This window comes from Scyliorhinus torazame, chromosome 12 (genome assembly GCF_047496885.1).
Source record: "Scyliorhinus torazame isolate Kashiwa2021f chromosome 12, sScyTor2.1, whole genome shotgun sequence".
Taxonomy (NCBI): Eukaryota; Metazoa; Chordata; class Chondrichthyes; order Carcharhiniformes; family Scyliorhinidae; genus Scyliorhinus; species Scyliorhinus torazame.
Genome location: NC_092718.1, coordinates 176,309,197 through 176,333,023, shown reverse-complemented (window position 1 = coordinate 176,333,023; position 23,827 = coordinate 176,309,197). Strand labels below are relative to the sequence as shown.

At 53.4% G+C, this 23,827-nt stretch overlaps 1 protein-coding gene across 1 annotated transcript in view; it reads right to left on the bottom strand.

The window, feature by feature from the left end:
* The window catches only part of slc5a2 (solute carrier family 5 member 2), a 69,751-nt gene that overhangs the window by 4,592 nt on the left and 41,332 nt on the right, over nt 1-23,827 (bottom strand). The window contains exons 10-12 of the mRNA XM_072469432.1: nt 20,595-20,702; nt 12,497-12,647; nt 12,106-12,274 (exon numbers count right to left, since the gene is read on the bottom strand). Coding sequence (XP_072325533.1) covers nt 12,106-12,274; nt 12,497-12,647; nt 20,595-20,702 — 428 coding nt within the window. The remainder of the gene's footprint in view (nt 1-12,105; nt 12,275-12,496; nt 12,648-20,594; nt 20,703-23,827) is intronic.

The window sequence follows — 23,827 nt, the reverse complement described above, 5'->3', positions numbered from 1 at the left end:
CATCTCTCATTTCCTTGTATATATCTGACACCCTACCATCCCCCACCCATGTCCCTGAGATCACTCTATCTTGAGTCCCCTGCGTCGGGAGCTGCGGGAATTCCCTCACCTGTTGCCTCGCAAAAGCCCTCAATTGCATGTACCGAAATGCATTCCCTTGGGGCAACCCATATTTTTCCGTCAGCGCTCCCAGACTCGCAAACGTCCCGTCTACGAACAGATCTCTCAGTTGCACAATCCCAGCTCGCTGCCATGCTCCAAATCCTCCATCTATTCTCCCCGGGACAAACCTATGATTATTTCTTATCGGGGACCGCACCGAGGCTCCCGTCCTTCCCCTATGCCGTCTCCACTGCCCCCAAATTTTCAGTGTTGCCACCACCACTGGACTTGTGGTGTAATTCTTCGGGGAGAACGGCAACGGCGCCGTCGCCAGTGCTTGTAGGCTGGTTCCTTTGCAGGACGCCATCTCCAATCTCTTCCACGCCGCTCCCTCCCCTTCTCCCATCCACTTACACACCATTGAGATATTGGCGGCCCAGTAGTATTCACTTAGGCTCGGTAGTGCCAGTCCCCCCTATCCCTGCTACGCTGCGAGAACCCCCTCCTCATTCTCGGGGTCTTCCCAGCCCACACAAAACTCATGACACTTTTCTCGATTTTCTTAAAAAAAGCCTTCGTGACCATCACCGGGAGGCATTGAAACACAGAAAGGAATCTCGGGAGGACTACCATTTTAACCGCCTGCACCCTACCCACCAGTGACAGGGGCACCATGTCCCATCCCTTAAAATCCTCCTCCATCTGTTCCACCAATCGTGTTAAATTAAGACTATGTAAGGTTCCCCAACTCCTGGCTATCTGAATCCCTAAGTACCGGAAATCTCTTGTTACCTTCCTCAGCGGTAAATCATCTATTCCCCTGCTCTGCTCCCCCGGATGCACCACAAACAACTCACTCTTCCCCATATTCAATTTGTACCCCGAAAATTCCCCAAACTCCCTGAGTGTCTGCATTATCTCAGGCATCCCCTCTACTGGGTCCGCAACATACAGCAATAAATCATCTGCATACAATGATACCCGGTGTTCTTCTCCTCCCCTGAGTACTCCCCTCCACTTCCTGGAGCCCCTCAGTGCTATGGCCAGGGGCTCAATCGCCAATGCAAACATTAACAGAGACAGGGGACACCCATGCCTCGTCCCTCTATAAAGTCGGAAGTAGTCAGACCTCTGCCTGTTCGTGACCACACTTGCCACCGGGGCCCTATATAGCAGCTGTACCCATCCAATAAACCCCTCTCCAAAACCAAATCTCTTCAACACTTCCCATAGGTAGTCCCACTCTACTCTGTCGAATGCTTTCTCGGCGTCCATTGCCACCACTATCGCCGCCTCCCCCTCTGGTGGGGGCATCATCATCACCCCAAGCAGCCTCCATATGTTCGTGTTCAGCTGTCTCCCCTTAACGAACCCAATTTGATCCTCGTGGACCACCCCCGGGACACAGTCCTCTATCCTCGTCGCCATCACCTTGGCCAGGAGCTTAGCATCTACGTTTAAAAGGGAAATGGGCCTATAGGACCCACACTGCAGCGGGTCTTTTTCCTTCTTCAAAAGGAGCGATATCATCACCTCCTACATAGTCGGGGGCAACTTCCCCCTTTCCCTGGCCTCATTAAAGGTTCTCGTCAAAAGCGGGGCCAGTAGGTCCATATATTTCCGATAAAATTCCACCTGGAATCTGTCCGGTCCCGGGGCCTTCCCCGCTTGCATGCTCCCAATCCCCTTTACCACCTCCTCCATCTCAATCTGTGCTCCCAGTCCCGCCCTCTCCTGCTCCTCCACCTTCGGGAATTCCAGCTGATCCAGGAAACACATCATTCCCTCCTTCCCTTCCGAGGGCTGAGCCTTATATAACCTCTCATAGAATGCCTTGAACACCCCGTTCACTCTCTCCACTCCCCGTTCCATCTCTCCCTTCTCATCTCTCACCCCACCTATCTCCCTCGCTGTTCCCCTCTTCCTCAATTGGTGGGCCAGTAGCCGACTCGCCTTCTCTCCATACTCATACTGTACACCCTGTGCCCTCCTCCACTGTGCCTCTGCCTTACCCGTGGTCAGCAGGTCAAATTCCACATGTAACCTTTGTCTTTCCCTGTACAGTCCCTCCTCCGGTGCCTCTGCATATTGCCTGTCCACCCTCAGAAGTTCTTTCAACAATCGCTCCCTTTCTTTACCCTCTTGCTTCCCATTATGTGCCCTTATGGATATCAGTTCCCCTCTGACCACCGCCTTCAACGCCTCCCAGACCACTCCCACCTGAACCTCTCTGTTGTCATTAAGCTCCAAGTACCTTTCGATACACCCCCTCACCCTTAGACATACCCCCTCATCCGCCAATAAGCCCATATCGATTCTCCAGAGTGGGTGCTGTTCTTTTTCCTCTCCTACCTCCAGGTCTACCCAATGTGGAGCGTGGTCCGAAATGGCTATGGCCGTATACTCCGTCCCTGTCACCTTCGGAATCAGTGCCCTTCCCAAGACAAAAAAGTCTATCCGAGAGTATACTTTGTGAACATGGGAGAAAAATGAGAACTCCTTACTCCTAGGCCTACTAAACCTCCAGGGATCTACTCCTCCCATCTGCTCCATGAAGTCCTTGAGCACCCTGGCCGCTGCCGGCCACCTCCCGGTCCTGGACCTCGACCGGTCCAGCCCTGGATCAAGCACCGTATTGAAGTCTCCCCCCATTACCAACTTTCCCGCCTCCAGGTCCGGGATATGTCCCAACATGCGCCTCATACAATTTGCATCATCCCAGTTCGGGGCGTATACGTTCACCAGAACCACCGCCTCCCCTTGCAATCTGCCACTCACCATCACATATCTACCCCCACTATCCGCCACTATGGTCTTTGCCTCAAACAGTACCCGTTTCCCCACTAAGATAGCCACCCCCCTATTCTTTGCATCTAAACCCGAATGAAACACCTGCCCCACCCATCCTTTACGTAGTCTGACCTGGTCTATCAGTTTCAGGTGCGTCTCCTGCAACATAACCACATCTGCCTTTAATTTCTTTAGGAGTGCGAGTACCCGTGCCCTTTTAATCGGCCCGTTCAGCCCTCTCACGTTCCACGTGATCAACCGGGTTGGGGGGCTCTTTACCCCCCCCCTTGTCGACTAGCCATCCCCTTTTTTAACCCAGCTCCTCACCCGGTTCCCACGTACCCGTATATCCCACCGACGGTGCCCTCCCGCCTCGACCACCCCATCCCATAACAGCTCCCCCTTCTCCTTAGCAGCAGCAACCCAGTTAAACCCCCCCTTCTCCGCTAGATCCCCCTTGTAGCGCACAATGACTTACGAGAGAGACGAGAAGTGATGAAGTCGATTCAGGCTTTATTAAGCGAGACTTGGCCCCAGCAGCTCAGCAACAGAATGAAGCGGCGGGGAGAAGCTCGGGGTCTTATACTCCGCCTTCAGGGCGGAGCCAGGAGTCGGCAGCCAACCAGGACCCGGGATCTGTCAGCCAATAGCATCACGGCTTCACAGTCCCACATGACCCCTAATACATACCACCACATTCACCCCTTGTTAAAAAGGAATCCGGCGGGGTGGTGGTTCGCATGGTGGTAGGGGTTTACAAGGCTGGCCCTGGAAGGAAAATTTCGGACATTTTACTACAGTTTTAGCCCTACACTGGGCTGTGTACAAGTTTGAGAAAAACTATCTACAATATTAGCAAAAAAAATTCTTTTTTTTGTTACAACAACATTCTTGGTGTCACACAGATTCCACGAGTCGAGCGGGCGGTCTGGTCTTCCTCGTCGATCGCCTCAGCCCCGGTGGTGGTGCAGGTGCTTGTTCGGGCGTTGTCGTCTCCGGGAGCGTTTCGGTGTTTGTTCCTGTTTTACTCCTGGGCGGGCACGGGAGGAGGACTGATCCCCCCGGGAAGGGGGCGGTCGCGGGGTGCGCCGGTGGCAGGGAGGGGATGATCGGTATCGGGGGTGTGTGTGTGTTGTCAGAACAGGGGATGGCGAATGGGAAGCGGGAGTACTCGTCCACCACATTAAGGAAGTATATGTTGCGGTCGGTGGAGGGGAGGGGTCCTTTGAAATCCAGACTAAGGCGTTCAAAGGGGCGGGAGGCCTTAATCAGGTGCGCTCTATCGGGCCTGAAAAAGTGCGGTTTGCACTCTGAGCAGATGTGGCAGTTCCTGGTGACTGTACGAACCTCCTCCACAGAGTAGGGGAGGTTGCGGGACTTTACGAAATGGTAGAATCGCGTGACCCCCGGGTGGCAGAGGTCCTCGTGGAGGGCTTGGAGGCGGTCTATTTGTGCGTTGGCACATGTGCCGCGGGATAGGGCATCGGACGGCTCGTTCAGCTTTCCGGGACGGTACAAGATCTCATAGTTGAAGGTGGAGAGCTCGATCCTCCACCTTAAGATCTTGTCATTTTTAATTTTGCCCCGCTGTGCATTATCGAACATGAAGGCTACCGACCGTTGGTCGGTGAGGAGAGTGAATCTCCTGCCGGCCAGGTAATGCCTCCAATGTCACACAGCTTCCACTATGGCTTGGGTTTCCTTTTCCACTGAGGAGTGGCGGATTTCTGAGGCGTGGAGGGTCCGGGAGAAAAAGGCCACGGGTCTGCCCGCTTGGTTAAGGGTGGCCGCCAGAGCTATGTCGGATGCGTCGCTCTTGACCTGGAAGGGGAGGGACTCGTCGATGGCGCGCATCGTGGCCTTTGCGATATCCGCTTTGATGCGGCTGAAGGCCTGGCGAGCCTCTGTCGACAAGGGGAAGGTAGTGGACTGTATTAGCGGGCGGGCCTTGTCTGCATACTGGGGGACCCACTGGGCGTAATATGAAAAGAAACACAGGCAACGTTTCAGGGCTTTGGAGCAGTGGGGGAGGGGAAATTCCATAAAGGGGCGCATGCGTTCGGGGTCGGGGCCTATTATCCCATTGCGCACTACGTATCCCAGGATGGCCAACCGGTTTGTGCTAAAAACACACTTTTCCTCGTTGTATGTGAGGTTCAGGGCGTTAGCGGTCTGGAGGAACTTTTGGAGGTTGGCGTCGTGGTCCTGTTGATCGTGGGCGCAGATGGTTACGTTGTCGAGGTACGGGAACGTGGCCTGCAACCCGTGCTGGTCAACCATTCGGTCCATCTCCCGTTGGAAGACCGAGACCCCGTTTGTGACGCCAAATGGGACCCTTAGGAAGTGGTATAGACACCCGTCTGCCTCGAAGGCTGTGTACTTGCGGTCACCTGGGCGGATGGGGAGCTGGTGGTAGGCGGACTTGAGGTCCACAGTGGAGAAAACCTTGTACTGGGCAATCCGATTTACCATGTCGGATATGCGGGGGAGAGGGTACGCATCTAGCTGTGTGTACCTGTTGATGGTCTCACTATAAGTCTACGACCATCCTTTGCTTCTCCCCGGTCTTTACTACTACCACCTGGGCTCTCCAGGGACTATTGCTGGCCTGGATTATGCCTTCCTTCAGCAACCGCTGGACTTCAGACCGAATAAATATCCGGTCCTGGGCGCTGTACCGTCTGCTCCTAGTGGCGACGGGTTTTCAATCCGGGGTGAGGTTTGCAAACAAGGACGGCGGTTCAACCTTGAGAGTTGCGAGGCCGCAGACAGTGAGCGGGGGTATTGGGCCGCCGAATTGAAATGTTAGGCTCTGCAGGTTACACTGGAAATCTAATGTGGGCGCGCAGAGTTGGGGAAGGACGTAGAGCCTGTAGTTCTTAAACTCCCTCCCTTGCACCGTTAGGTTCGCGATGCAGAATCCTTTGATCTCTACGGAGTGGGATCCTGCAACTAGGGAAATCTTTTGCGTGCTTGGATGGATGGTCAGAAAGCAGCGTCTTACCGTGTCTGGGTGAATAAAACTTTCAGTGCTCCCGGAGTCGATCAGGCATGGTGTCTCGTGTCCGTTGATCAGCACCGTTGTTGTCGTCGTCTGGAGCGTCCGGGTCCGCGATTGATCCAGTGTCACCGAAGCCAGTCGTGGTAGTAGTGTCGCAGCATCTTCTTCGGACCCCGTGGAACCGTCGAATCTGGGGTCCTTTGTTGTCAACCAAGATGGTGGCGTCCATGAATCGCACGCAGCCGGGGGTGGACAAAATGGCCGCCCCCATGGATCGCATGTGGTCGGGGGTGGACAAAATGGCCGCCCCCATGAATCGCATGTGGCTGGGGGGTCACAAGATGGCAGCGCCCATCCTCCCCTCGTGGTGCCCGGGACCCAAAATGGCGACACCCGCAGGTCGCACGTGGGGCGCTGGGGGGTTGGGGAGCGTTTGGGATGTGCTGGGCTCGTTCTTCTCCGGGGATTGCGGCGACCCCCCGGGACCGGCACACTGCCGCGTAATGGCCCTTCTTGCCACAGCTTTTTACAAATAGCTGCGCGGACCGGGCAGCGCTGCCGGGGGTGTTTCGCTTGCCCGCAGAAATAGCAGCGGGCCCCCCCGGGATGGTCTGCCGCTTTAACCGCGCAAGCCTGTGAGGGGGGGTGGTTTGTCGCGACGGGGGTCCACGGAGCCCAAGGGGCTGCCGCGCGGTCGGGGCCGTAGACGCGGGCGTTTTGCGAGGCCACATCTAGGGAAGCTGCAAGGGCCCGTGCCTCTGAGAGTCCTAGCGACTCTCTTTCTAAAAGTCTTTGGCGGATTTGGGGAGAGTTCATACCTGCCACAAATGCATCGCGAATTAGCATGTCCGTGTGTTCGATCGCGTTCACCGGCGGGCAGCTGCAGCCCCGTCCCAAAATTAGCAGCGCGGTATAGAATTCTTCTAGCGATTCTCCGGGACTTTGCCGTCTCGTCGCGAGTTGGTGGACCTGGTTCACGGGCCGAACGTAGATGCCCTTCAATAATGCGAGCGCCGTCGGAAAATCCTCTGCGTCTTCTATGAGAGGGTAAATTTCCGGGCTTACCCTCGAATGCAGGACCTGCATTTTCTGGTCTTCTGTGATCCGGCCGGGGGCCGTTCGGAGGTAGCCTTCAAAACATGCTTGCCAGTGTTTAAATACTGCTGCCGAGTTCGCTGCGTGGGGGCTGATCCGCAGGCATTCCGGGGCGATCCGGAGCTCCATAGTCTTTTAAGCTCGCTTAATAAATTGTAGCGCACAATGACTTACGAGAGAGACGAGAAGTGATGAAGTTGATTCAGGCTTTATTAAGCGAGACTTGTCCCCAGCAGCTCAGCAACAGAATGAAGCGGCGGGGAGAAGCTCGGGTTCTTATACTCCGCCTTCAGGGCGGAGCCAGGAGTTGGCAGCCAACCAGGACCCGGGATCTGTCAGCCAATAGCATCATGACTCCACAGTCCCACTTGACCCCTAATACATACCACCACACCCCTCTAGAGTAATTGCACCCCCCATGTTGCTCCCAGAAGTCAGCGAACTCTGGCTAACCTCGGCTTCCCCCCTTGTCCTCGGCCCCCATTGTGCGAGGCCCCCTCCTTCCTGCGTCCCCGTTCCCGCCACAATTACCATATCGCGGGAACAAAGCCCGCGTTTCCCACTCGGCCCCGCCCCTAATGGCGCATTTCTCTCCTCCTTCCCCTTTCCGTCCCACCGGCACCCACAGTTCCTCATACTCCCCGCCCCCCCCACCCCTCCAACATGGGGAAGAGAGAAAAGTTACAGGATCACAGAATTAACAATTTGAAAAATCATCACCCCCCCTCCCCCTTCCTCGCCCCACATAATCACTCCACCACTTTGTCCCAGAAACTCTTTCTCTCGCCAGACTATTCCAGCTTCTCGTCCACAATGAATGTCCACACCTTTCTGCCGTCTCAAAGTAGTGGTGCTTCCCTTGGTATGTGACCCACAGTCTCGCCGGTTGCAACATTCCAAATTGAACCTTCTTTTTGTGAAGCACTGCCTTAGCCCGATTGAAACTTGTCCTCCTTCTCGCCACCTCCGCACTCCAATCCTGGTATACGCGGATCACCGCGTTCTCCCACCTACAGCTCCGAGTATTCTTCGCCCAGCTGAGGACCGTCTCTCTGTCATTGTAGCGGAGAAACCTCACCACTATAGCTCGAGGTATTTCTCCAGCCTTTGGTCTTCGCGCCAGAACTCGATAAGCTCCCTCCACCTCCAAAGGGCCCGTCGGGGCCTCCGATCCCATTAGCGAGTGAAGCATCGTGCTTACATATGCCCCGACGTCCGCCCCCTCTGCGCCTTCGGGAAGACCCAGGATTCTTAAATTCTTCCTCCGCGAGTTATTCTCCAGTGCTTCCAACCTCTCCACACATCTTTTGTGCTGTGCCTCGTGCATTTCTGCCTTCACCACCTGTATTTCATCCTCGTTTTCAGCAGTCTTTGCCTTCACGACCCGAAGCTCCAGCTCTTGGGTCCTCTGCTCCTCCTTTAGCCCTTCAATCGCCTGTAATATCGGGGCCAACACATCCTTCTTCAGCTCCTTCTTCAGCTCTTCCACACAGCGCCGCAGGAACTCTTGTTGCTCCGGGCCCCATAACAAACGGCCACCTTCCGACGCCATCTTGCTTTGAGCTTCACTTCCTTGCCGCTGCTCCAGAGGATCCTCCGTAATCCGGCCGCTATCCTCTCCCTTTTCCATGCGTGTCCGGGGGGGATTCCTTTCTGGTTTACAGCACAGTGTTTTTGGCCGTTTAAATTGCCGTTGGGGCTCCTATTAAGAGCCCAAAAGTCCGTTCCAACGGGAGATGCCGAAACGTGCGACTCAGCTGGTCATTGCCGCACCCGGAAGTCAGGAAATAATTTCTTGATGCAACTTGGATCATTATGCTCATGTACAAGGGGACTGGCTATTACAGTGTATTAATCACACTGTCCTGTCACTTCTAGGACCTGTGTTTCAATCCAGTTTCAAGTGATTAAGTATCAGAATATGATGGATGCACTCTCCTGTCACCTCCATTAAGAAGTGTAAATCCTAATGTACTGAAACACTGAAAGTTTGGGAACCCCAACTCTCTAGGTAGCCATGGAGCGGGACTTACATACGTTACAGAAACCTGGACATTGATCTTGAGGGGAATTTCCGGGATCAATGAATTTTAATATTGGGGGCCGGTTATTGTTTTCAACTCCTGTTATTGATTGGAGCGTAAAGTGGGGGAATGCACAAATGGTTGCAAGTGTAATCAGGCTTAAAAGCTGGCAGTTTCATTCGAGTTGGAGCAGTCAATGGAGGTAAGTTGACTTTTTCCCACATTAAAAAGATTTGTGCTATGCTTTGGACCAGAGGCCACAGGAAGGGTGTGTTTGGCATGCCTGAGTTACTCTGTGTGAGATGTCTATCATATAGGGGCGGACCCGAGGCAATGAATTACCGGAGAAATCTATGAACACATGTACATATGAATTAGAGGCAGGAGTGGCTCACTCAGCCCCTTGAGCATGCTCCGCCATTCAAAAAGATCACAGCTGATCTGACTGTAACCTCTCGCTAACCCCCGATAATCTTTCCCGCCCCCTTTTTTAAAATCAAGTATCTAGCTACGTCTGCCTTAAAAATATTCAAAGACTCTGGGCCGGGATTCTCCCTTCCGGGGACTAAGTCCCCATGTTGGCGGTAAAACTGGTGCCAACGACTCCAGCGTCAACGGGCCCCCAACGTGAGGAATTCTCACCTGTCTAGGGGGCTAGGTGGACACTGGAGGGGTTGGCGCCGCTCCAACCGGCGACGAAGGGACTGCGCGAGTTTGCGCATGCGCAGAATGGCTGTCGTGATCTCGCGCATGCGCGGAATCGCCAGCGTGATTCCATGCATGCGCAGACCAGCCGTCGTATTTTTGCGCATGCGCGAGGGGTTGTCTTCTCCGCGCCGGCCATGGCAGAACCCGATAGGGGCCCAGCGCGGAAGGAAGAAGTGCCCCCATGGAACAGGCCCGCGCGCAGATCGGTGGGCCCCGATCGCGGGCCAGTCCACCATGGGGGACCCGGGGAGAATCCTGCCTTCTGCTTCCATTTGGGAGAATTCCAAAGACTCATTTCCACTAAGAGAAAACAAACTCTCCTCATCTGTCTTAAATGAGCAAACACTTATTTTTAAAAAGTCATCTCTAGTTCTGGATTCTCCCTCACAAGGAAACATCCTCTCCCCTTCCACCCTGTCGAAAATCCTGAGGATCGTAAAGGTTTCAATCAAGTTTGCCTCTCATTTTTCTAAACTTCAGTGAAGGTGCTATACATGGGGCGAAATTCTCCGTAATCGGCGCGATGTCCGCCGACCGGCGCCAAAAACGGCGCAAATCAGTCCGGCATCGCGCGGAATCCTCTACATCTTGAGCGGCCGAGCCCTAACCCTGAGGGGCTAGGCCCGCGCCGGACTGATTTCTGCCCGCCAGCTGGCGGGAAAGGCCTTTGGTGCCCCGCTAGCTGGCACGGAAATGACATTGCCGGGTGGCGCATGCGCGGGAGCGTTAGCGGCCGCTCACGGCATCCCCGCGCATGCGCAGTGGAGGGGGTCTCTTCCGCCTCCGCCATGGTGGAGACCGTGGCGAAGGCGGAAGGAAAATAGTGCCCCCATGGCACAGGCCCGCCCGCGGATCGGTGAGCCCCGATCGCGGGCCAGGCCACCGTGGGGGCACCCCCTGGGGCCAGATCGCCCTGCGCCCCCCGCCCCCAGGACCCCGGAGCCCGCCCGCGCTGCCTTGTCCCGCCGGTAAGAGAGGTGGTTTAGTCCACACCGGCGGGACAGGCATTCCAGCAGCGGGACTTCGGCCCATCCGGGCCGGAGAATCGCCGGGGGGGGGGGGCCCGCCAACCGGCGCGCCGCGATTCCCGCCCCCGCCGAATCTCCGGTGCCGGAGAATCCCGCCCCAGACCCAGGAATGCTAGGTATAGACAGTCAGATAGTCTGAGTGAATTTGAAAATTCACTCCTTCAATTGCTTTGAAATTGGATCAGAAGACTATATCCATAAGACCATAGGATATAGGAACAGAATTAGGCCATTTGGTCTATCGCGTCTGCTCCGCCATTCAATCATGGCTGATATGATTCTCAGCCCATCTCCTGCCTTCTCCACTTAACTTCTGATCCCCTCATTAATCAAGAATCTATCTATCTCTGTCTTAAAGACATTCAGCAACTTGGCCTCCGCAGCCTCTTGCGGCAATGAGTTCCACAGATTCACAACCCTCTGGCTGAAGAAATTTCTCCTCATCTCAGTTTCAAAGGAGCGTCCCTTCTGTCTGAGGTTGTGCTCTCAGGTTCTAGTCTCTCCTACTAGTGGAAACATCTTCTCCACGTCCACTCTATCTAGGCCTCTCAGTATCCTGTAAGTTTCAATGAAATCCCCCTTCATCCTTCTAAACTCCATCGAGTACGGACTCAGAGTCCTCAACCACACCTCATATGACAAGCCCTTCATTCCGGAATAATTCTTGTGAACCTTCTCTGGACCCCCTCCAAGGCCAACACATTCTTCCTTTGATACGTGGCCCAAAACTGCTCACGATATTCCAAATGGGGTCTGACAAGAACGTTATACAGCCTCCCCTAAATGTGTTTTCTTATACTTGGGATGAATTTCTGTTGTGCCTCCCGAATAACCCCCAAAACCCCTGCCATTGCTGTTCCACTGTCTTCCCTGTTGGACTCCCCTTCCAACAACTCTGGCCAGCTCCTCCCTCATATCTTTGTAGTTACTTTTACTCAATTGTAATAGCATTACATCTGATTCCAAATTCTCCCTCTCAAACTGCAGGGTGAATTCTATCATATTGTGGTCACTGCCACCTAAGGGTTCCTTCACCTTAAGTTCCCTAATCGAGCCTGCCTCATTACACATCACCAAATCCAGAATTGGCTGTCCCCTAGTGGGCTCTGTCACAAGCTGCTCTAAAAAACATCTCGTAGACATTCCACAAATTCCTTTTCTTGGGTTCTAGTACCAACCTGATTTTCCCAGTCCACCTGCATATTGAAGTCCCATGATTGTTGTCGTATTGCATTTCATATACGCCTGCCCCACATCCTGACTACTGCTCAGAGACCTGTACATAACTCCCATCAGGATCTTTTTTCCTTTGTGATTCCTCACCTCTACCCACACAGGAATCAGAATAGCTTCTTACCGGTTCGGTGACTCTCTTTACGAAGACACCCAGCAGGACAACTGCACCAATTGGTGGTGCTAGGTAACTGGTGACAGACTGGATGTAGTCAAAAAGTTGACCGCTCTGCGCTGCCTGAACCACAGGGATCCAACCAATGCTGATTGCAACAATACAGAGAATCCAGACCCTGAGGAAGAGAGGAAGGTGACAAGTAAATTATGAGTGCTTCAGTGGGTCAGTTTCCATTTTGGTTGTATGACAACCAATTAATCCAACTGATTGGATTCGGCAAACTGGGGCCGGGTAGGGGTTGGGCTGCAGGCTCACATCTTGCAGCATGGGCCAAATGCTATGCTAGTCCATAAAGATCATGTGAAACATTTTTCAGGTTTTTATAATGATTTCTCACCTGCCAACAATCATCAACTCCTTGTTGCTAGCTCCCTTCCGGAACCTTGCCCAGATGTCCATGGTGAAGAGAGTGCTGCTGCTGTTGAAGATGGAAGCTAGTGAGCTCATGAGAGCTGCTAACATCACGGCAAGCATCAGGCCACGTAGTCCTGTCCGGAGACACACAGCATATCAAACCTGTTTTAGAGTTGGGACCCTGGGAACAGCCAGGTATTTGTAGAGTGGACATAGTAGGCAACAGCAAGATAGGCAGGTGGACACATTGGGGTACAGTGGGATAGATAGAAGGGACACATTGGGGAACAGTGGGATAGATAGAGGGGACTCACTGGGGAGCAGTGGGATGGATAGAGGGTACACATTAGAATTCATACAGTCCAGAAGTAGGCTATTTGGCCCATTGAGTCTGCACCGACCCTCTGAAAGAGCATCTTTAACAACGCCCACTCCCCTAACCTATCCCCATAATGCACCTAACATGCACATTCCTGGACACTAAGGGGTAATTTAGTACATCTTTTGACTGTGGGATGAACCTGGAGTACCCAGAGGAAACCCACACAGACTCGTGGAGGAACTGTAAACTCCACACAGACAGTCACCCAAGGCCAGAATTGAACCTGGGTTCCTGTGCTGTCAAGCAGCAGAGCTAACCACTGTGCCACCTCATTGTGCCGCCGTGCTGCCCCTAACTGACTGGGGAAGAGTGAGATAGATAGAGGGGGCATACTGGGAACAGTGTGATAGATAGAGGGGGCATACTGGGAACAGTGAGATAGATAGAGGGGGCATACTGGGAACAGTGAGATAGATAGAGGGGGAATACTGGGAACAGTGAGATAGATAGAGGGGATCATACTGGGAACAACAGTTAGATAGATAGAGGGGGCATACTGGGAACAGTGGGATAGATAGAGGGGGCATACTGGGGAACAGTGAGATAGATAGAGGGGGCATACAGGGAACAGTGGGATAGATAGAGGGGGCATACTGGGGAACAGTGGGATAGATAGAGGGGGCATACTGGGGAACAGTGGGATAGATAGGGGGGGCATACTGGGAACAGTGGGATAGATAGAGGGGGCATACTGGGAACAGTGGGATAGATAGAGGGGGCATACTGGGGAACAGTGGGATAGATAGAGGGGGCATACTGGGAACAGTGGGATAGATAGAGGGGGCATACTGAGGAACAGTGGGACAGTTAGAGGGGGCATACTGAGGAACAGTGGGACAGTTAGAGGGGGCATACTGAGGAACAGTGGGATAGATAGAGGGGACATACTGGGAACAGTGGGATAGATAGAGGGGGCATACTGAGGAACAGTGGGATAGATAAAGGGGACACACCAGGGAACAGTGGGACAGTTAGAGGGGGCATAAGAACATAAGAACTAGGAGCAGGAGTAGGCCATCTGGCCCCTCGAGCCTGCTCCACCATTCAATGAGATCATGGCTGATCTTTTGTGGACTCAGCTCCACTTTCCGGCCTGAACACCATAACCCTTAATCCCTTTATTCTTCAAAAAACTATCTATCTTTATCTTAAAAACATTCAATGAAGGAGCCTCCACTGCTTCACTGGGCAAGGAATTCCATAGATTCACAACCCTTTGGGTGAAGAAGTTCCTCCTAAACTCAGTCCTAAATCTACTTCCCCTTATTTTGAGGCTATGCCCCCTAGTTCTGCCTGGGGACCAGTGAGATCAATAGAGAGCACACACTGGGGAATACTGAGATTTATAGAGGGGACACACAAGGCAACAGTGAAATTGATAGAGAGCACACACTGGGAGAATACTGAGATTTATAGAGGGTCACTCTCGGGAACAGTGAGATCTATAGAGGGGACACCCTGGGGAACAGTGAGATCTATATAGGGCACACACTGGGGAACGGTGACATCTATAGATTGCACACTGTAGCGCACAAAGACTCCGTGAGACGAATAGAGTGAAGTCGATGAGGCTTTATTAAGCGTGTCTGTTCCCCCGCAGCTCAATAGTAGACTGGCCTGCGGGGGGGGGGGACTCCGGCTTCTTATACTCCGCCTTCAGGGCGGAGCTAGAGGTCAACGGCCAACCAGGACCCAGGATCTGTCAGCCAATGACATTAGGGCTTCCAGTCCCACATGACCCCCAATACATACTACCACATTCACCCCTTGTCAAAAATGAACCCGGCGGGGTGATGCTTCGTATGGTGGTAAGGGTTTACAGGGCTGGTCCTGGGAGGAAAAAAAACATTCACATGGCAATACAGTATTGTACAATTTTGTCCTGTTTCAACTATTTACAGAGGGTATAGGGAGAAAAGCAAAATGTTCTTGTGAAAAGTCCATATTTTGATTTAGATCGACGCCACGAGTCGGTCGGGCGGTCTGGTCGTCCGTGTCGATCGCCTCGGTCCTGGTGGTGGTGGTGGTGCTTGTATCGGTGTTGTCGTCTCCGGGAACCTTACGGTTTCAGCTTGGGCTTTATTCTTGGTCGGGCCTGAGGGGAGGGGAACCGATCCTCCTGGGAAGGGGGTGGTCGCGGGGTGCGGCGGTGGCAGGAAGGGGGGGGTGAATGGTGTCGGGGGTGTGTGTGTGTTGCCGGCGGGCGCCAGATCCCGCAGGGAGACCGTGTCCTGTCGGCCGTCGGGGTACTCCACGTAAGCATACTGCGGGTTCGCGTGGAGGAGGCGAACCCTTTCGACCAACGGGTCCGCCTTATGTGCCCGCACATGCTTTCGGCGTAAGATGGGTCCTGGGGCCGCCAGCCAGGTCGGCAGCGACGTTCCAGAGGAGGACCTCCTAGGGAAGACAAGGAGACGCTCATGAGGCGTTTGATTAGTGCTCGTACATAATAACGACCGGATGGAGTGGAGAGCGTCCGGGAGGACCTCCTGCCACCGTGAAACTGGGAGGTCCCTGGACCGTAGGGCCAGTAGGACGGCCTTCCAGACCGTGCCGTTCTCCCTCTCTACTTGCCCGTTCCCCCGGGGGTTGTAGCTGGTCGTCCTGCTTGAGACTATGCCCTTACTGAGCAGGAACTGGCGCAGCTCGTCACTCATGAAAGAGGACCCCCTGTCGCTGTGGACGTATGTGGGGTAACTGAACAGTGTGAAGATGTTCAGGGCTTTAATGACTGTGGCCGCGGTCATGTCAGAGCAGGGAATGGCAAAAGGGAAGCGGGAGTATTCGTCCACCACATTAAGAAAATATGCGTTGCGGTCGGTGGAGGGGAGGGGCCCTTTGAAATCGAGACTGAGGCGTTCAAAGGGGCGGGAAGCCTTAATCAGGTGTGCTCCATCTGGCCTGAAAAAATGCGGTTTGCATTCCGCGCAGATGTGGCAGTCCCTTGTGACTGTACGGACCTCCTCTAAGGAGTATGGGAGATTGCGGGACTTGATGAAATGGAAAAACCGAGTGACCCCCGGGTGGCAGAGGTCCTCGTGGAGGGTTTGGAGGCGGTTAATTTGTGCGTTGGCACATGTGCCGCGGGATAGGGCATCGGACGGCTCGTTCAGCTTTCCGGGACGATACAAAATCTCATAGTTGAAGGTGGAGAGCTCGATCCTCCACCTTAAGATCTTGTCGTTTTTGATTTTGCCCCGCTGTGCATTATCGAACATGAAGGCTACCGACCGTTGGTCCGTGAGGAGAGTGAATCTCCTGCCGGCCAGGTAATGCCTCCAATGTCGCACAGCTTCCACTATGGCTTGGGCTTCCTTTTCCACTGAGGAGTGGCGGATTTCTGACGCGTGGAGGGTCCGGGAGAAAAAGGCCACGGGTCTGCCCGCTTGGTTAAGGGTGGCCGCTAGAGCTACGTCGGAGGCGTCGCTCTCGACCTGGAAGGGGAGGGACTCGTCGATGGCGCGCATCGTGGCCTTTGCGATATCCGCTTTGATGCGGCTGAAGGCCTGGCAAGCCTCTGTCGACAGGGGGAAGGTCGTGGTCTGTATTAGGGGGCGGGCCTTGTCTGCGTACTGGGGGACCCACTGGGCGTAGTATGAAAAGAACCCCAGGCAGCGTTTCAGGGCTTTTGGGCAGTGCGGGAGGGGAAATTCCATGAGGGCGCGCATACGTTCAGGGTCGGGGCCTATTATCCCATTGCGCACTACGTAGCCCAGAATGGCTAGCCGATTGGTGTTAAAAACGCACTTGTCCTCGTTGTACGTGAGGTTCAAGGCTTTGGCGGTCTGGAGGAATTTTTGGAGGTTGGCGTCGTGGTCCTACTGGTCGTGGCCGCAGATGGTTACGTTGTCGAGATACGGGAACGTGGCCTGCAACTCGTGTTGATCAACCATTCGGTCCATCTCTCGTTGGAAGACTGAGACCCCGTTTGTGACGCCAAAAGGGACCCGTAGGAAATGGTATAATCGCCCGTCTGCCTCGAAGGCTGTGTACTTGCGGTTACTTGGGCGGATGGGGAGCTGATGGTAGGCGGACTTGAGGTCCACGGTGGAGAAGACTTTATATTGGGCAATCCGACTGACCATGTCGGATATGCGGGGGAGAGGGTACGCGTCTAGTTGTGTGTACCTGTTGATGGTCTGGCTATAGTCTATGACCATCCTTTGTTTCTCCCCTGTCTTCACTACTACCACCTGCGCTCTCCAGGGACTATTGCTGGCCTGGATTATGCCATCCTTTAGTAGCCGCTGGACTTCGGACCGAATGAAGGTCCGGTCCTGGGCGCTGTACCGTCTGCTCCTAGTGGCAACGTGTTTGCAATCCGGGGTGAGGTTCGCAAACAAGGACGGGGGTTGCACCTTGAGGGTTGCGAGGCCGCAGATAGTGAGTGGGGGTATTGGGCCGCCGAATTTGAACGTAAGGCTCTGTAGATTGCATTGAAAATCTAATCCCAGCAAGGTGGGGGCACAGAGTTGGGGAAGGACGTTTAGTTTGTAGTTTTTGAACTCCCTCCCCTGCACCGTTAGGGTAACTATGCAGAATCCTTGGATCTGTACGGAGTGGGATCCTGCAGCTAGGGAAATCTTTTGTGCGCTGGGATAGGTGGTCAAGGAACAGCGTCTTACCGTGTCGGGGTGGATAAAGCTCTCTGTGCTCCCGGAGTCGACTAGGCATGGCGTCTCGTGGCCGTTTATTAGCTCCATTGTCGTCGTCGTCTGGAGTGTCCGGGGCCAAGCTTGATCGAGCGTAATTGAAGCGAGACGTGGTTGTTGTAGTGGAGTGGGGTCCGTTGTTGCCGTCCAAGATGGCGTCGGGGATGGACAAAATGGCCGCCCCCATACATCGCATGTGGCTGGTGGGTCACAAGATGGCGACGGGGGTGGACAAAATGGCCGCCCCCACGCGTCGTACAGGTCTGGGGCGGTCCAAGATGGCGGCGCCCTTCCTCCCCTCGTGGTGGCCGGGACCCAAAATGGCGGCGTCTGCGGGTCGCACATGGGGCGCTGAGGGGGCTGGGGAGCGCTAGGACCGCGCGGAGCTCCCTCACCGGGGACAGCGGTGGTCGGGACCCAAGTTGGTGGCGCCGGCGGGTCAGACGTGGGGCGCGGGGTGGGGGTTAGGGGGGGTTAGGGACGCGCAAAACTCCCTCTTCTCCGTGGAGAGTGGTGGGCGGGACCCAAAGCGGTAGCGCCGGCGGGTCATACATGGTGTACGGGGAGGGGGGTTGGGGAGCGTAAGCGGCGTGCAGGGCTCCCTGTTCACCCGGGACCGCGGTGGTCGGGACCCAGAGCGGCTGCGCCTGCGGGTCGTACATGACGTGCTGGGGGGGTTGGGGCGCGTAAACGGCTTGCAGAGCTCCCTGTTCTCCCGGGACAGCGGCGACCTCGCGGGACCGGCACACAACCGCGTAATGGCCCTTTTTCCCGCAGCTCTTGCAGATAGCTGCGCGGGCCGGGCAGCGCTGCCGGGGGTGTTTCGCCTGGCCGCAGAAATAACAGCGGGCGCCCCCGGTGCGACTCGGCGTTTGGATCGCGTAAGCCTGTGGGGTGTCCGGGGGGGGGGTTTTGTCACGACGGGTACGTACGGAGCCCAATGGGCTGCCGCGCGGTCGGGGCCGTAGGCGCGGGTATTACGCGCGGCCACGTCTAGGGAGGCTGCTAGGGCCCGGGCCTCTGAGAGTCCTAGCGACTCTCTTTCTTGAAGTCTTTGGCGGATTTGGGAGGAATTCATACCTGCCACAAAAGCATTGCGCATTAACATGTCCGTGTGTTCATTTGCGTTCACCGAAAGGCAGCTGCAGGCTCGTCCAAAAATCAGCAGCGCGGCGTAGAATTCGTCCATCGATTCTCCGGGACCTTGCCGTCTCGTCGCGAGCTGGTAGCGAGCGTAGATTTGGTTAACTGGGCGGACATAGAGACTTTTCAGTGCTGCGAACGCCGTCTGGAAATCCTCCGAGTCTTCGATGAGGGAGAAGATCTCCGTGTTCACCCTCGAGTGCAGGACCTGTAGTTTTTGGTCTTCTGTGACCCGGCCGGTGGCCGTTCTGAGGTAGGCCTCGAAACAAGTCTGCCAGTGCTTGAAGGCTGCTGCCGCGTTCACTGCGTGGGGGCTGATCCTCAGGCATTCCGGAATGATCCTGAGCTCCATAGTCCTTTTTAGGCACGCTTAATAAATTGTAGCGCACAAAGACTCCGTGAGATGAATAGAGTGAAGTCGATGAGGCTTTATTAAGCGTGTCAGTTCCCCCGCAGCTCAATAGTAGACTGGCCTGCGGGGGAGGACTCCGGCTTCTTATACTCCGCCTTCAGGGCGGAGCTAGAGGTCAACGGCCAACCAGGACCCGGGATCTGTCAGCCAATGACATTAGGGCTTCCAGTCCCACATGACCCCCAATACATACTACCACACACACACTGGGGAACAGTGAGATCTATAGAGAGCACACACTGGGGAACAGTGAGATCTATAGAGAGCACACACTGGGGAACAGTGAGATCTATAGAGAGCACACACTGGGGAACAGTGAGATCTATAGAGAGGATACAGTGGGGAACAGTGGGATTTACAGAGGAGACACGTGAGAAACAATGGGAGATATGAAAGAAGATCAAAACTGCATATTGTGTGTGTTAACTGACAGCAGTGGAATATACACAGGGGTCACAGTGGAATTTATAGAGGAGAGCACCAATTTCCCTTTAGGTTCAAAACCTAGGCAAAAACCAAGCTCAGAATGCATGACTGAGATTGAAAAAAATATCAGAGGATGATGTAAATTCGAAATTGTTAATTTGGTGACACCAAGTATGGATTTTAATAATGTCTGACTTATTAGAGAGGGGGCTAAAACCAAAGTTAAGAGTCCCTGGTTTGAGCTAATGAAAGAATGAATGTAAATTAGAGATTGAGCAAGTTATTCTCAGCAATAAGATTTGCCAAGCAGATTGGGCAGGGTCAAAGTTACATCCTTGGTCTGGGTTGAGTTCTTTGATCTTACATAAGGTATGGGGGAGCGGTGTTACGATTGGCTCTCGTGTCCTTCTGCTAGGGATGTGATGAGACCTTGCTCTTGATCAGTGTCCAATCATAGAATTTACAGTGCAGAAGGAGGCCATTCGGCCCATCGAGTCTGCATCAGCCCTTCGAAAGAGCACTGAATCCTCCACCATATCCCCGTAACCCAGTAACCTCACCTAACCTTTTTGGACACGAAGGGCAATTTATCATGGCCAATCCACCTGACCTGCACATCTTTGGACTGTGGGAGGAAACCGGAGCACCCGGAGGAAACCCACGAAGACACGGGGAGAACGTGCAGACTCTGCACAGACAGTGATCCAAGCCGGACATCGAACCTGAGACCCTGAAGCTGTGAAGCAATTGTGCTAACCACTATGCTATCGTGCCGCCCAATGGCCCCTGCCGGTAACTGTTCTGCGTGTCAACATTGGGTGAGCAGAGAGGATCCTGGTCAATTGCGATTTTCCCCAGAATGGAATAACCTTCCCCACACATGACCACTTAGGCAAGATACTCTGAGGTGGTGAATGGCCGTGGAGCCAGTGACAGGTGAAAACAGGGAAGAAACAACCAGAGGAATTGGTGGGATAAATTCTGAATGAAGAGAGGATACAGGGAAGAGGAGGTTGAGATGGCGGGCTATTTGGAGCTTGGTTTTAGAGCGATATAGATTGCTTACCATTAGGCATGAGGGCAACCACCAGTTTTGGGTAGGCAATGTTCGAACAGCCAACTGGAGTGCCGCAGATTCTGTTACATTCCTCTGGCACAATGCACGCAACCTCATCTGCGGGAAAAGATTGAAGCAGCAGAATGAGTTGCGTCAGTTTCCCAAATTTGTCCAAAATTAATTTCTTTGAATTCAAGGGTTCTCAATACTTTTGTTTTTGAGGCTTACCCTCCCTGTAATAAAAAATCCCATAGACCCCCATGTAACACAACACGAGTAATTTTCCTGTATAATAAAAGCTATTCAACTAAACATATATATTGATTAGCATTTTTGTTTTCTCAATATAAAATTTGCTGATCTTGTTGAGCGTCAAATTTGGCAAGATATGGTGGTATTGTCGACAAAAGTAGCCAAAAATGGGAAAAAAATGAACCAAACAGGCTGAAAATAACCATTCAGTGATTCAATCTGGAACGGGAAATGGTTAACTGGCAGACTGGGAAAAGCTGTAAAAATGCGGAGATGGTGTGAAATCTGTAAGACTGAACATTGAAAAATATCTGCAGGGACCAAATGAAAATGGGAAATAGGAGTCAAGAGCAAAAGGAAACCGAAACCAAAACATGCAGAAATGAGCAAAAGCGGTTGGGTTGGGGGTGGCGGGGGTGGGGGTGGGGGGGGGGGGGGGGGGTGGGGGGGGTGGGGGGCACGGTGGGAATGGTTAATTAAAAGCTGAAAGTAGCCTGGGAAATGATTAATCAAGTGCCTTCCGGAAAAGAATGCTGCCCTCTGTGGGCGAAAGCCTCAAATGGTCTGACTCTTCATTGTGCGTTGCACCTTCCTCGCTCAATTCACATAACTATAATCAGACATATGTTGTTCAGGAATTCCAAGCACAGTGTTCTCTGGGATTGTCTTGTTGCGTAGCCGGCTCTGTTACATGCTATTTGGCTGCACTCTCCCCAGTTGAGCAAGGGAAGAGTGCGAAATGTTGACTCCATTTTTGGACTGAGTTCACCAGGACTGCTTTTGAATCTTCTGCTGTTACATATTCAGGAATGAGAAACATGGGTGTAATCTGCCAGCTGTTCACGCTGGCGGGATATCACAGGAACTGCTCTTGTAGCTATAGGGTGCAATTTAACCGGAAGAAAAATCTATGTCCAGGTTTTGGCCGCATTTAGCGAGGTGTTGCAGCCAGGAAACACCTCACTATTTAACTGTACTTTGCTGGCTTTTTGGCCTCGGAGAATTTCTCTCCGCTGTGGTCGGATTTAGAGTGATTGGCGAGCCCAACAAGAAAGGCTCCTTGTAAATCAGGGAGCCATTTTGTCTGGCTGCTCCAATCTCCACCCCCCCCCATCCCCCCCATTTCAACCCTCCTCCCTGTTTTTGACGCCCCTTCCCCCGCAACCTCGGGGAGGCCCCTGGGAACACCCCCTCACTTCCCCCCCCATCCAACTGGTAAGGCCCTCCTGAGCCTGATCCCTGACAGTGCCGACCTGGCACTCGGGTACCCCGGCACTGCCACCTGGCAGTGCCCCTGACAGCCTAGCAGTGCTTGAGGGAGTGCCATGGTGTCACTCTGGCCTGTACCCGACCACCTTGGAATCTCCAATGGACTGGGAGACCCCTCCCGATACCATTTTTGTGGAAACCAGTACTAAATGGTGCCCCGGTGGGGTTTCGTAGGTGCGGCCATTAGGTCTCAAGCTCCGGGAAAACCCGGCAAGTGCATATCTAAATTAGCCTGATGGATCATTTAAATAAACTAATCTGGATCACGCCCATTGAGAGCGAGATCCTGATTGCGACTCCGTTAAATCCCGCAAGGCGATTCAAGTGCGCAAATCTCACGAGAGGCCTCTTGTGAGATTCAATGCCTTCATCCCAACACCAAGTCAGGTGGCATGAGGCCGTTAGATCACACCCATAGTAATTATATGGCTGGTCCACTTAAGCTTTTGGTCAACCGTAACTCCTATGATGTTGATTGTGCGGATGCAGCAATGGTAAGTTCATTGAACATTAAGAGGAGATAGTTAGAATCTCCATTGTTGGAGAATGTTATTAACAGGCCCAGTGTGGCACAAATGTTATTTGTTACAAATCAGCCCAAGCCTGAATGCTGCCACGGTCTTGCTATATGAAGGCAGTGATGGCTTCAGAAGCTTCAGGCCATATTTGGAAGCAGGTGAAGAACGTTAGGCTTAGGACACTACCCTGGTGAACACCTGCAGCGATATCTCAGGGCTGAGATGAGTGAGTACCAACAACCCCAGCCACCTTCCTCTGTTCTGGGTATAATTCCAACCAGTGGAGAGTTTTTCCTCCGATTCTCCTTGACTTCAATTTTGCAAGGGCTCTTTGGTGCCACATTCGGTCAAATGCTGTCTTCATGCCATGGGCGGTCATCTTACCTCGCCTTTGTAATTATTTTGTCCATGTTTGGACCAAAACAGTAATGAGGTTTGGAGCCAAGTGGTCCTGGAGAAACACAAACGGAGCATCGGTGTGTAGACCATGGCAGTGTGAGTGCCTCTTGCTCATATTGTTGATGACACCTTATTTACTGATGATGGAGGGAGGCTAATGGGGCAAAAATTGGCTGGATTAGATTTATCATTGATCGGACATACCTGGACAATTTTCCACATTGTCAGGCAGGTGGCAGTGTCGTAGCTGAATTAAATAGCTTGGCTTGCGGCATAGTTAGTTCTGGAGCTCAGGATGTTGTCAGGGCCTTTGTGGTACTCAGTGTCTTCTGCCATTTTCTGATATCGCATGAAGTGAATCAAATTGGCTGAATGCTGACATCGACGATGAGGTGGGGGAAGGGGCCTCAGGAAGAGGCTGAAATGAATGATCCACTTGACACTTCTGACTGGAGATGTTTGCAAATGCTTCAGCCTTGTTTTTGCACTGATGTATTGGATTCGGCCACACAGGGTGGGGATGTTTGTGGAGCCTTTTTTTCTCAAAAGTTGTTTAATTTTGGATTACTTTTCTTAGTCCGCAGCCGCCACTGCGAGTTCCCGAAAATAGATACCATGAGTGACCGACGCCGTCAGGAACTCGACCCTTCAGGGGCGGTGCTTCAGGGGGGGAGGGCCTCAGATAACGTCATGAGGACGTCCCGACGGCGTGTGGCATACTCTGCGAGTGCACCGTTTTGGAGGAGCGCTGCCCCCGATTCCGGCGCCAACGTGGAATTTGCGGCCGATCGCCGAACACGATTT